The sequence below is a fragment of the Salvelinus fontinalis genome, chromosome 32 (genome assembly GCF_029448725.1).
Source record: "Salvelinus fontinalis isolate EN_2023a chromosome 32, ASM2944872v1, whole genome shotgun sequence".
Classification (NCBI taxonomy): Eukaryota; Metazoa; Chordata; class Actinopteri; order Salmoniformes; family Salmonidae; genus Salvelinus; species Salvelinus fontinalis.
Window position 1 is genome coordinate 18,018,635 of NC_074696.1, and position 14,927 is coordinate 18,033,561.

The 14,927-nt window shown below is 44.6% G+C and overlaps 1 protein-coding gene across 6 annotated transcripts in view; it reads left to right on the forward strand.

Moving 5' to 3' along the window:
- Positions 1-14,927, forward strand: part of LOC129830820 (engulfment and cell motility protein 1) — a 231,173-nt gene that overhangs the window by 109,815 nt on the left and 106,431 nt on the right. For 4 of the 6 annotated variants that reach the window (XM_055893574.1, XM_055893572.1, XM_055893576.1 and 1 more), the window contains 7 exons: positions 1,014-1,054; positions 1,246-1,318; positions 1,475-1,525; positions 5,472-5,641; positions 9,894-9,929; positions 12,389-12,488; positions 13,070-13,221. In XM_055893574.1, coding sequence (XP_055749549.1) covers positions 1,014-1,054; positions 1,246-1,318; positions 1,475-1,525; positions 5,472-5,641; positions 9,894-9,929; positions 12,389-12,488; positions 13,070-13,221 — 623 coding nt within the window. The remainder of the gene's footprint in view (positions 1-1,013; positions 1,055-1,245; positions 1,319-1,474; positions 1,526-5,471; positions 5,642-9,893; positions 9,930-12,388; positions 12,489-13,069; positions 13,222-14,927) is intronic. The other 2 variants (XM_055893575.1, XM_055893579.1) reach the window with 1 other exon arrangement.

The window sequence follows — 14,927 nt, forward strand, 5'->3', positions numbered from 1 at the left end:
AGGTAGCGAGGTAGAGAGAGGGAGAGAGAGAGGGGAGAAGGTAGCAAGGTTGGGGGAGGTAGAGAGAGGGGCAGAGGGGGGGTAGGGGAGAGTGAGAGGGAGGAGGTTGAGTGAGAGGGAGGGAGGGTGGAGAGAGGGGGGGATAGGGGGGAGGTAGAGAGAGGGAGGGGGGAGGTAGAGAGAGGGAGGGGGGAGGTAGAGAGAGGGAGGGGGGAGGTAGAGAGAGGGAGGGGGGTGAGAGAGGGAGGTATAGGGGGATAGGGATAGAAGAGGGGTGTGTGTGTTACAGAGTGGCCCCTCTTCCCTGCAGTACACTCTCAGAGGACTGGGGAACACTGCAGTAGAGAGAGTTAATACTGGCTGTCGTTCCAAAACATACAACACCATTCCCTCCCTTGTTCCCTCTGTCTGGAGAGAGACTTTATAGCTGTACACAATACCATTTGAAATCTGTTATGGAACTATAATGATGTGCAGATGGTTGTTGATTCAACAGCAGAACATATGATGTGCACCCCAAACAGAACCCTATTCCCTACATAGTGCACTACTTTTGACTAAAGCCCTATAGGCCCTGGTCAAAAGTAGTCCACTATGTAGGGAAAGGGGTGCCGTTTGGGACTTCTTAGCCCTGGCTGTCCAAATCCTTAACCACTGACCACTAAAGCTATACCACTCCACCCCGCATGATGTTATAAACATAGACTGGTCCCAGATCTGTTGTTGCCATCTTGCCAACTGGCGTGACAATGAACATAGGATTTGGAAAGACCGCACAAACAGATCTGGGACCAGGCAAGTTAAAATGTTCTCTGAAGAATCCTCTCTGGTTCTATCTGAATCTCCTTTAATGTTATATAAAGTAGTTGTTCCTGAGCAGTGTAGTTCTACTGTATCCTTCTCCTATAGAGTTAATGTTCCCCCACTTCCGTTTGAAGTAGCTGTCCTTAAAGGTCCTTGTGTTCTAATGAGGATGAACTGTTGTTTCTGATTACTCATTCTTCTTTTCTCAGAAAAAGCCCCTCTCGGCCATTATAAAAGAAGTGTGCGAAGGGTAAGGAAATGTTTCTTTCTCTCTCTCTGTCTGTCTCTCATAACCTTGATAGAAATGCTAATAGTTATGCATTTCTGTGCTGCGTTTAAATAAAAAGGCTCTTGGGTCTGAGTGTTTCTCTGTCGTTGAGAGATGCAGTGTTCTTTCAATTCAAAGTTCAAAAGTATTTTGTTTTACATTTTCGCTTTCAGATGGTCTTTAGGGAACCACGAAAACTTTGCTCTGCAAAATGCCGATTCCACTAATTTCTACATCACAGAAAAGGTTGGCATCTACTTTCTTGTTATCTCTGTCATATTGGACTAAACAATGATAATATGCATATTGATTTTAATGTTCCAACTCAACAGAAAAACTTTGTGTATTGTATGTTAAGTTTGAAATCACACCTCAAACTTGTCCCTTTTCTTGTCACCGCAGAATCGCAATGACATAAAGAATGGTTCGATACTGCGACTAACAACATCTCCTGTAAGTTTTGGTTATGTACTCATCAAGTGGTCCTAAAACATAATGAAAGAGGACGAGTCTTTGAGCTCCAATAGTTTCATGTTATAAGGCTAAATCTTCTTTTGATATTTTTAACCTTTTCTCCATTTAACAGTGAAGTTGAAACTCACATTTCAGAGTAAATGGGAATTGCAGGGTTAAGTGGAAAGACACATTTTATGGTTAAGTTAAATGACTCATTCAACTTACGCGGCCATCCTGCCTTCCTGTTCGTAACATGAAGATGTTGTTAGATACTGAGCATTTTGACTGAGAGTGTCTGCCATCCCTATCATGACATCTTAATCTCGCCTGTCTCCGCCTCCCTCCTGTCTTCTTCCTCTAATCCCTCGGATAGATAGAGAGGGTGAGAGGCCTGGAAAAGTGTCTGCTGTTAGGGGGAAATTGACTGGAGACGGGCCCATGCAGAAACGTCTGCTCCAGTATACTCTGAGGGTTAGATAGATATCTTTTGTTTTCACCTTCTCTGCATTCTTGTTCTGGCCTGGCTTCTCCCTTGAAGCCAATAACAGTCCAAGCTAATGACAGTGACTGTAAAAGGAGAAGCCCTGATTTAGCATACATACTGTATAATAGATTAGCAGCACCATCCACACAAGACCTCAACAACTGTATATAGATGTAGGATCTTTCTTTGAGCCAGTTTGCTACAGCAGGAAAATAACCCTGCAGCAACAGGAAATATGAACTATTATGTGGATTATAATTAATGTACTTGTTTGTGGGGGTTGGTACATTTTTCGTAAGGGAAAATCAAATATGAAATTTCAAAATTGAAATTACAAACTTCAGAAGCCTTTTTAAACCTCCTCAAATAAACTACTTATTGTGAATGTTCTGCATTGCAAAGATCCTATGTAACCCTGCTCTCCCCCCCCTCTCTCTCTCTCACACGTGCGTTCCCACTCTCTCTCTCTCGCTCTCTCTCTCTCTCTCGCTCTTTCCCCCTGCTACCAGGCCCAGACTGTACTCTATAGGTTGTCCAATCAAAACGCATCCTTTGACCAATTCGTTTTTACCCTTGTAGGATGGCAAGAATTGGGGTGACTAAATCAATGGAGGCCTGAAAAAAGTGGTAAAAAATCAGGAAAATAGCGTCAGCTAGTTTGGATGCTGTGCGAGAATTAAGGCTAACTGACAGGTTCACCATTGAACTGGTCATCTTTCTTCTTGAATCCACAGGATATAAAACAATATAGAGGTAAGATAGATATAGATTTTGAGACATTTCATATTTTAGTATACACTTTTCATATTCATATGAAATTCCTCTTCATTTTCAAGATTTCAAACAAAAACAAGCTCTGTGAAACGTGACCCCCTAAAACAACTTTGCAGATGACTACCGCAGCATGTAAACTCCTCAAGCGACTACCGCAACATGTAAACTCCTCAAGCGACTACCGCAGCATGTAAACTCCTCAAGCGACTACCGCAACATGTAAACTCCTCAAACGACTACCGCAGCATGTAAACTCCTCAAACGACTACCGCAACATGTAAACTCCTCAAGCGACTACCGCAGCATGTAAACTCCTCAAGCGACTACCGCAACATGTAAACTCCTCAAACGACTACCGCAACATGTAAACTCCTCAAACGACTACCGCAACATGTAAACTCCTCAAACGACTACCGCAACATGTAAACTCCTCAAGCGACTACCGCAGCATGTAAACTCCTCAAGCGACTACCGCAACATGTAAACTCCTCAAACGACTACCGCAACATGTAAACTCCTCAAACGACTACCGCAGCATGTAAACTCCTCAAACGACTACCGCAGCATGTAAACTCCTCAAACGACTACCGCAGCATGTAAACTCCTCAAACGACTACCGCAGCATGTAAACTCCTCAAACGACTACCGCGACGTGTAAACTCCTCAAACGACTACCGCGACGTGTAAACTCCTCAAGCGACTACCGCGACGTGTAAACTCCTCAAGCGACTCCCGCGACGTGTAAACTCCTCAAACGACTACCGCGACGTGTAAACTCCTCAAACGACTACCGCGACGTGTAAACTCCTCAAGCGACTACCGCGACGTGTAAACTCCTCAAACGACTACCGCGACGTGTAAACTCCTCAAACGACTACCGCGACGTGTAAACTCCTCAAACGACTACCGCGACGTGTAAACTCCTCAAACGACTACCGCGACGTGTAAACTCCTCAAGCGACTACCGCGACGTGTAAACTCCTCAAGCGACTACCGCAACATGTAAACTCCTCAAACGACTACCGCTACGTGTAAACTCCTCAAACGACTACCGCGACGTGTAAACTCCTCAAACGACTACCGCAACATGTAAACTCCTCAAACGACTACCGCAACATGTAAACTCCTCAAACGACTACCGCAGCATGTAAACTCCTCAAACGACTACCGCTACGTGTAAACTCCTCAAACGACTACCGCAGCATGTAAACTCCTCAAACGACTACCGCAGCATGTAAACTCCTCAAACGTTGCTGGGATAAAGCAGCACCGCTCCGTCAGAGCTCAGTGCTTATTATCAGCTGTATTAGGTTACGAAATCCAACTTTTTGGTTATGATGTTAATGATATTTTAGAGAAAGACCCCACGAAACGATTCAGAACATGAAGAATCATATTTGCCTTGGTAAATGTAAAATAAGGAGGTGAAATTTCATCACCAAAGCACGTTTTCACCTACTCCGGGCAGAGTGAGTGGGCACTATTTTCTCTCTCCTTTTGACTAGCCTGGGTACTAGTTTGTTTGTGTCATCATGTTTGGCATGACAAGGAGTGGCACAAACAGGGGGGAGGTAGAGCAACCTTTTGACGCCAGTCTCAGACAGCTGTCTTTTCTATTACCCCTGACTCGATACGGTGAGCTCCAAAAGTTTTGGGACAGTGACGCATTTGTTTGTTTTGGCTCTCTACTCATAGCATGCAATGACTACATTAAGCTTGTGACTCTACATATTTGTTGGATTTATTTGCTGGATTCATTATTTGGCCACAAAATAATCTGAAACTCAACCAGAACAAACTGCAAATGCGTACAAGTTTGAGGAGTCACAAGCTTGATGTAATCATTGCGTGCTAGGAATAAGGGACCAAATACTAAACTTTTGACTACTTTAATACACATAAGTGAATTTAACCCAATACTTTTGGTCCCCTAAAATGTGGGGGACTATGTACAAAAAGTTATGTAATTTCTAAACAGTTCACCTGATATGATTGAAAATACCCTCAAATTAAAGTTGACAGTCTGCACTTTAACCTCATAGTCATTGTATAATTTCACTGTCAGCACAGTATGTATGTGCCCATATACACATACGTACGTACACTGAGTGTACAAAATATTAAGAACACCTTCCTAATATTGAGTTGCACCCCAAACCACCCCCCTGCCCCCTTTTGACCTCAGAACAGACTCAATTTGTCAGGGCATGGACTCAACAGGGTGTCGAAAGGGATGCTGGCCCATGTTTCCTACAGTTGTGTCAAGTTGGCTGGATGTCCTTTGGGTGGTGGACCATTCTTGATACACACAGGAAACTGTTGAGTGTAAAAAACCCAGCTGTGTTGCAGTTCTTGACACAACCGTTGCACCTGGCATCTCCTACCATACCCCGTTCAAAGGCACTTAAATATTTTATCGTGTCCATTCACCCTCTGAATGGCACACATACACAATCCATGTCTCAATTGTCTCGAGGCTTAAAATTCCTTCTTTAACCTGTCTCCTCCCCTTTGTCTACACTGATTGAAGGGACATCCAATAAGGGATCGTAGTTTTACCTGGAATCACCTGGTCAGTCTGTCATGGATAGAGCAGGTGTTCTTAGTGTTTTGTACACTCAGTGTATATCCGGTGTATAACCCCTGTCTCTGCCCTCTCCCCGGGTGTCTCCCCCTCCCCTCCAGTCTCAGACAGCGGCCCAGCTCCACGAGAGGATCCAGTCATCCAGTATGGATGCCAAGCTGGAGGCTCTGAAGGACCTGGCCAACTCTTCCAGAGACGTCACCTTCGCCCAGGAGTTCATCAACCTGGACGGCATCTCACTGCTCACACAGATGGTGGAGAGCGGCACAGAGTACGTACTTCCTCTCTCCTCCTTTCCTTTCCCTTCTTTTATTCTGTCTTTCCCGGCAGCCCCACCTCATTCCCAAGCAGTGTTCTGTTAAATGGTGGTCTGCCTGCTTGACTCACTGGGCTTTGGGCCTGGTAAGCTGTCTGTGTCCCAGATGGCATCATATTCCCTATATAGTACACTACTTTTGATGCAGGGCCAATAGGGTTCAGGGCAAAAGTACTGTAGGTAATAGGGTGCCATTTTGGAAGCGGTCTCTGTCTCAGCAGAAGGTTACGGCGAGGGTAGGAAGTGGCGTTTTGCTGAGGTGGAGTTTCTCCACCGTGATGTTGACTGGAACCCAATGGGGAGAGGAGGCAGGGGGAGAGGAGGCAGGGGGAGAGGAGGGAGGGAGGGAGGGAGAGGAGGGGAAGGGGGCAGTTTGAGCTCACAGTCCCACTGACAGAAACCCAGAGAGCCAGGGAGGGAGAGGAGAGCCAGGGAGGGAGAGGAGAGCCAGGGAGGGAGAGGAGAGCCAGGGAGGGAGAGGAGAGCCAGGGAGGGAGAGGAGAGCCAGGGAGGGAGAGGAGAGCCAGGGAGGGAGAGGGGAGGGAGAGGAGAGCCAGGGTCATGCTGTGTGATTGCAGAGTCAAAACACACATTGGAGACTCACACAGCCAAAGCAAGACACACACACACCCTCTCTTTCTCACACACGTACACCCCCCCCCCCCCATTCAATCACACATAGTCAGCCGTCTCCAGTCACCCATAGCTGTTTGCACTGTACTGTACTGAACAGCCCTGAATCCAACCAAATGCTTGTCTTTCCCAGCAGACCCTCATTAAAGGCTAGCCCGGGGCTCTGGACACAGCGTTTACTGGCTGAGAGGGCGTCAGTGGTCTGAAACATATACACACACACACACACACACACACACACACACACACACACACACACACACACACACACACACACACACACACACACACACATATGCGTTCTGCTACATGACATCCTCATTAAGCCTCCCCAGCCCAGAGAGACTTCCCAGTCAGTAGCAGCTCACATGCAAAGGGCTTCACCATCACCATGCAAGGTCAGCCGTGATACAAACACACTCTCTCTGATAGACCAAACACACACACTCTCTCTGATAGACCAAACACACACTCTCTCTCTGATAGACCAAACACACACACTCTCTCTGATAGACCAAACACACACACTCTCTCTCTGATAGACCAAACACACACACTCTCTCTCTGATAGACCAAACACACACACTCTCTCTCTGATAGACCAAACACACACTCTCTCTCTGATAGACCAAACACACACTCTCTCTCTGATAGACCAAACACACACTCTCTCTCTGATAGACCAAACACACACTCTCTCTCTGATAGACCAAACACACACTCTCTCTCTGATAGACCAAACACACACACATTCTCTCTGATAGACCAAACAGACACACATTCTCTCTGATAGACCAAACACACACACTCTCTCTCTGATAGACCAAACACACACACTCTCTCTCTGATAGACCAAACACACACACTCTCTCTCTGATAGACCAAACACACACACACTCTCTCTCTGATAGACCAAACACACACACTCTCTCTCTGATAGACCAAACACACACACACTCTCTCTCTGATAGACCAAACACACACACTCTCTCTCTGATAGACCAAACACACACACACTCTCTCTCTGATAGACCAAACACACACACTCTCTCTCTGATAGACCAAACACACACACTCTCTCTCTGATAGACCAAACACACACACTCTCTGACTGGAGAGCACAGCTGAACTCATCTAACTCTGACACTTGGAATTACTTATAGTGTATCTCCCCTCTACAATAAGAACTAGAACCTTCCATTCTGTTAGTGTATCTCCCCTCTACAATAAGAACTAGAACCTTCCATTCTGTTAGTGTATCTCCCCTCTACAATAAGAACTAGAACCTTCCATTCTGTTAGTGTATCTCCCCTTTACAATAAGAACTAGAACCTTCCATTCTGTTAGTGTATCTCCCCTTTACAATAAGAACTAGAACCTTCCATTCTGTTAGTGTATCTCCCCTCTACAATAAGAACTAGAACCTTCCATTCTGTTAGTGTATCTCCCCTCTACAATAAGAACTAGAACCTTCCATTCTGTTAGTGTATCTCCCCTCTACAATAAGAACTAGAACCTTCCATTCTGTTAGTGTATCTCCCCTCTACAATAAGTACCTTCCATTCTTGTACAGGGGAGGTGAAGACCCACCACAGTTACATTTAGAATGTGTGCCTCCCAAGCAACACCCTATTCCCTAATATATTACACTACTTTAGACCAGGGCCCATAGTAGTGTTGACATACATGTCTCCCTTTACTGTATGGATTGATTGTGCCATTTTTTTAAACAAAATTATTTATTTTGTGATCTTGATTTAAATGTTCATAATGCATATTCATTTCTCTATTAATAATCTGACCTCTTTCCTGCTCTTATAAGCAGTGCTGCCCACTTAATTCCCCCATGATGCATACTGCCACCTCAGGCCTCTTTCTTGAAATATGTGTTGTGTAGATTCCTCCTGCGTCAACAGAGCGTAGCCCCGGAGTTTGAATGTGCAGGCGTGTGTGTGTATCATCTACAATCCTGCTGACCGACTAGTGTAATATGATCATTCACACGCTTAGCAAGAAGAGACACCAGGGAGCAGTACTTTCTAATATCCCAGTCTGGGGCATGACTACATGCTGTATTCATGTGGGATACTCTATCAGTGATTGAAAGCGGTTTTGCGCCCCCTATTGGTGTAGTAACATAGCCGATACATTCCTGAACTGCTGAGAATGTTCAGTAGAACCAACATCAACTGGCGAACATTTTGGATCCCTGGGAAATGTTAATTTAGTAGCAAGCTTACTGGTTTGTTACAAAACAAGATGATGTTAAGGTCTATCATGAGATTTACTCGCATGAGATTTACTTTGTCTTTTTGTTGTTTAAATTTATTGTTGGCCATTTTTGGTCAGTTTGTTGCCATCTTTGCAAGCAAAGCCTGTTGTGTGTGTCTGTCTCTGTCTCTGTCTCTCTGGCTGTCTGGCTGTCTGGCTGTCTGGCGTGTGTGTCTGTCTGGCGTGTGTGTCTGTCTGGCGTGTGTGTCTGTCTGGCGTGTCTCTGTCTGTCTGTCTGTCTGTCTGTCTGTCTGTCTGTCTGGCGTGTGTGTCTGTCTGTCTGGCGTGTGTGTCTGTCTGTCTCTGTCTGTCTGGCGTGTGTGTGTCTGTCTGTCTCTGTCTGTCTGTCTGTCTGTCTGTCTGGCGTGTGTGTGTCTGTCTGTCTGTCTGTCTGTCTGGCGTGTGTGTGTCTGTCTGTCTGTCTGGCGTGTGTCTGTCTGTCTGTCTGTCTGGCGTGTGTGTGTCTGTCTGTCTGTCTGGCGTGTGTGTGTCTGTCTGTCTGTCTGGCGTGTGTGTGTCTGTCTGTCTGTCTGTCTGGCGTGTGTGTGTGTCTGTCTGTCTGTCTGTCTGGCGTGTGTGTCTGTCTGTCTGTCTGTCTGGCGTGTGTGTCTGTCTGTCTGGCGTGTGTCTGTCTGTCTGTCTGTCTGTCTGTCTGTCTCTGTCTGTCTCTGTCTTGTTTGTCTTTCTTAGACTCAGACTCCAACTGCTTCCCAAACCATACTTCGGTTTTGCATGCTTTGTGTGTCTATCTCTCTGTGTGTGTTATTTGAGTGTGTTTATTTGGTCAAATATCCTCCTCCACTTCTATCACCATCTTACCTCTACCCATTCCCCTGTGTTAACCAGAGCCCTGTATATCTTTATGGCTTTGGTCTCAGTGTAATTATGTTTGGCCAAATGTGTTGTTCCCTGTATTGTATCACATGTTACTGTAGCAAGTCAGCCTTGTGTTGTGATCTACATTTGAGTTGTCACTGTGAAACTCTGTTCACGTCCTGTTTATCTCCAACCTCCATGTGTCTGGGCTCTGGGGCCATATGTATGAAGCATCTCAGAGTAGGACTGCTGGTCTAGGATCAGGATTCTCCTGTCCATGCGACCTTATTCATTGTGAAAATCCCATTCAGCCCCCTGTTCTGGTCTTATCAGAAAGAAGCTACAGTGACAGACCGGACACACACAAACACACCTGGGCAATGTGTCTATTGTCTAACCATAACCTCCATCTGTCTACTATGACTTGAGCCCCTTCTTCCGTGGTCATTGTTCTCCTCTGATGCCAAAGTTTCTTAAATCTTTGCAGACGCTATCAGAAACTACAGAAGATAATGAAGCCATGGTAAGCCCTCCCTTTCCCTTCCCCTCCCCAGTCAGATAACTACCCTGACTGGCTTTGTACTCTTCCCTCTAATCTACCCGGCAACTGAGTCTGCATGAATCAAAACTCTATTAAACTGATGGGAAACAACATGGCTGCCATCGCTGGCTTTCAACTTGAAATCAAACTTGTTTGTATTGTTTATTTCTGTCTACATCCCAAATGGCACCCTATTCCCTACATAGTGCACTACTTTTGACCAGGGCCCAGGCCCTATATAGGGAATAGGTTGATATTTGAGACTCATCCTCTGTGTACCATGTAACCGAATCAGCATTGTTCTCACATTTTTGCATGAGGTATTGGGCGATTGGTTGACGTTCAAAGGGAACTAAACGCATACTCTTGTTTCACGTGGGACGTTGTTTTGAAGAGCACCATGACAACGATTCATAAGGAAACTCACAGAGCAAATTCCGAGATTCTTCTTGGTTTCTTGGTTCTAAACTTAGAAAATTATGTTAGAGGGTGTATTCACTAGTAACCAAACGGAAGCTAAACAGGCTGAAACGGGGAGGGACCTACCTGAACTTTTAGAAACAATTAGAAACACTTGTTTTAGTTCCAAAACCTTTTTAAATCGCAAAACGTTTTGCTACAGTTTGCCCCAATGAATACACCCCATTTGATTGGAACTTTAATTGTAGGTGGTGGTGGTGGGTTGTTAGAGATGTTAATTGGGCAGTCCTTTACACCCTATTCATATGAATATTCTGCAGTTCACTGTCCTCACCCTGTAGTGTAAAGACATCTTTCTGTAGGGTTACATTCTTTGGTCTTGTCAACATGTCGTTCTTACATCTTAAATGAGTCAACTTTTTTTAGAATGTTACAGGTCTATAGCATTAGAATTGTATTTCTTTTTAATGAACCTTTATTTAACAAGGCAAGTCCGTTAAGAACAAATTCTTATTTACAATGACGACCTAGAATCATTTTAGTAGAATCATGTACTTATATTTACATGATCATTGTGTAGGGTGCCGTCTTTCGGATGGGACGTTAAACGGGTGTCCTGACTCTCTGAGGTCATTAAAGATCCCATGGCACTTATCGTAAGAGTAGGGGTGTTAACCCCGGTGTCCTGGCTAAATTCCCAATCTAGCCCTCAAACCATCATGGTCACCTAATAATCCCCAGTTTACAATTGGCTCATTCATCCCCCTCCTCTCCCCTGTAACTATTCCCCAGGTCGTTGCTGCAAATGAGAATGTGTTCTCAGTCAACTTACCTGGTAAAATAACGGTAAAATAAAAATAAAAAATAAAAAAAAAAAAAATCATACATCAAGTAACTTCCCACTGCCATGTGCAAACGCTTACTCACCCCAGTCCGACTGTGGACTAACTACTACTCATTAATCAAGTATTACTACTGAATGTTTCTTGAGATGTGAGCCATAATGTTGTCTGTGATTGACCAAATGTGTATAGGAATTAACTGTATGTTGCTAAGCCTGTAATTGGTAATTGGTCTAATTGGTGTTATTAGCCAAATCTTTGTTAGAATGGGTTTTGTTTATACGAACTTTATATTATTTATCATGTAGAATTTCTTTACATATATACATATTTTTTTGATTTTTTAAAATTATGTTTATGAAATGTGTTTGTACTTAAAAAGTACATATGGCATGTTGTTTTTTTGAATATTAAAGATTACTTTCACGTCGCGCATTGGAGACTATTGGCCAACTTGATTAAATATGAAGCACTATTAATATCTGACTGCAGGGGGCAATATTTTACAAAATTTCCCACATGATATCTAGAGGTGTGCTTCAGTTTTGATTTAAACAGTATTTCAGGTTTTTGTCATGATTAATCACACAGTTAAGAATTTCTGAAAATATCAAAAACAGCAATTCATTTATATAATCTTCATTTATTTGTATTTTCCAAATATTATATATATATATATATCTCAGTTGTATTTTTCTATGAGATTTATGTAGGCTGTTTTTCCTGTGAACTTCTGTTGGTGATTCAACATATAACAAATTGAAACACTTTGCTTTCAGACCATTGGATAAAAATCTTCCAGGAAATAATGCTGCTTGGTCCTCCTTTGATGACAACTCTAGCCTCTACTAATAACTATCTACTAGTAACTGCATGGGAATGATTCATGAATGAATGCTCTCCAGCTACGTGGCTCTGCTCCCCTGTGCTGCCTGGCTCCTACTGGCTCTCTGACGCCTCCTGTTGTTCATGGAGGACTGAGTCATCCGTCTGACCCATCGGGGGCCGCAGTCGTCGTCCTCTCCTCTCGCATTTCTGTGCCCTCAGCATACCTGGCTGTGGCTTCACCCTGTCCTCTCCTCCGCTCTCCCTGAGACCAAGGCTTTTGGCTGCTTAGCTATACGCGTGGCAGCACCAGTGGCAGAGACGTTTCTATTGGCTGTTGTTGTTGTGTTTCAGTTTCGGCGACTTGTTGTCGTTCACGCTGACAGCGTTTGTGGAGCTCATGGACCACGGCATCGTCTCCTGGGATACCTTCTCTGTCGCTTTCATCAAGAAGGTGCCTGCTCATTAAGTGTGTGTGGTGGGCGGGGCTATGTGGTGGACGGGGCTGTGTATGTGTGCTCTTCTGCCGTCTTCATCAAGAAGGTACCCCAACAAACCAGTATCAAGTTGTATTATAGATCATGTGTAAAAACCATGTGCTAAATGAGAAAGAAGGTGCACAAACAAACTAAGTCCTGTTGAATTGCGGATCATGTGAATGAACAAACTGAAAAATATGAATTAGAAAGGTGTCTGCTCTCAAACAGTTTATAACATCTATTAAGCATGTTATAAACTGTTTGTATGGTATTACATGTTTGTAATACCATACACAGGAATGATATGATATTAAAGTTTTTGTAAACTTTTTTTAAATACCTCTGAAATAGATCCCATGTAGTCTCTGAATAAATACTTCTGAAATAGATCCCATGTAGTCTCTGAATAAATACTTCTGAAATAGAGCCCATGTAGTCTCTGAATAAATACTTCTGAAATAGAGCCCATGTAGTCTCTGAATAACAATCCCCATGTGACTCTTATTGTTTATTTTTATGTGTCTTCTAGTCAGTTACTAACACTTCTCTATTGCAGATTGCAGGTTATGTGAACAAGTCAGCCATGGACACGGCTGTGCTGCAGCGGTCCCTGGCCATCCTGGAGTCCATGGTGCTCAACAGTCAGGACCTCTACCAGAAGGTGGCGCAAGAGATCACCATCGGACAGCTTATACCCCATCTGCAGGGGTGAGTGAGAGCCACACGGTCAACTGCATTATTTTATGCCTGAGATTATAAATTATCCCTAATTGCAGATTACCGTGAAACACTCTTTAACCTATAGGAAGATTTGACAAAATAGATTTGGGGCCATATGTATCAAGTGTCTCAGAGTAGGAGTGCTAAACTAATATCAGGTCCCCCCTGTCCATATAAGCTTTTTCCTTATGATCGAAAAGGCCAAACTGATCCCAGGTCAGCACACCTACTCTAAGACGCTTGATATATCTCTATTGATCTAATGAACTCTCTAGTGTCCATTATTGGGATGTACTGTAACAGAAAGAACAGGAAAGTAATACATTGAGAAACATGGCAGATAGATCAAGTGTATGTGTCCCAAATGAAACCTGTTTCCCTTTTATAGTACTTGGACCAGGACCCATAGGGAATAGGGTGGTATTTGGGATTCATCCTATATCCCTGTACGTGTAGTGTATAATAGGTTCAGCCCGGTGTGATTAGTACCGACATGGCTGAGTAGCCACACAACTACTGACCACATCCACACAACTACTGACCACAACTACTGACCACCTCCACATAACTACTGACCACATCCCCACAACTACTGACCACATCCCCACAACTACTGACCACAACTACTGACCACATCCCCACAACTACTGACCACATCCACATAACTACTGACCACATCCCCACAACTACTGACCACATCCCCACAACTACTGACCACAACTACTGACCACATCCCCACAACTACTGACCACCTCCACATAACTACTGACCACATCCCCACAACTACTGACCACATCCCCACAACTACTGACCACAACTACTGACCACATCCCCACAACTACTGACCACATCCCCACAACTACTGACCACATCCCCACAACTACTGACCACAACTGCTGACCACATCCCCACAACTACTGACCACATCCCCACAACTACTGACCACAACTGCTGACCACATCCCCACAACTACTGACCACATCCACACAACTACTGACCACAACTGCTGACCACATCCCCACAACTACTGACCACAACTACTGACCACATCCCCACAACTACTGACCACAACTACTGACCACATCCCCACAACTACTGACCACATCCCCACAACTACTGACCACAACTACTGACCACATCCCCACAACTACTGACCACATCCCCACAACTACTGACCACATCCCCACAACTACTGACCACATCCCCACAACTACTGACCACATCCCCACAACTACTGACCACATCCCCACAACTACTGACCACATCCCCACAACTACTGACCACATCCCCACAACTACTGACCACATCCCCACAACTACTGACCACATCCCCACAACTACTGACCACAACTGCTGACCACATCCCCACAACTACTGACCACATCCCCACAACTACTGACCACAACTACTGACCACATCCCCACAACTGCTGACCACATCCCCACAACTACTGACCACATCCCCACAACTACTGACCACAACTACTGACCACATCCCCACAACTACTGACCACATCCCCACAACTACTGACCACATCCACACAGCTACTGACCACAAATGCTGACCACACCCACACAACAACTGACCACATGCACACAACTACTGACCACACCCACACAACAACTGACCACACCCACACAACTACTGACCACATCCACACAACTACTGACCACACCCACACAACTACTGACCACA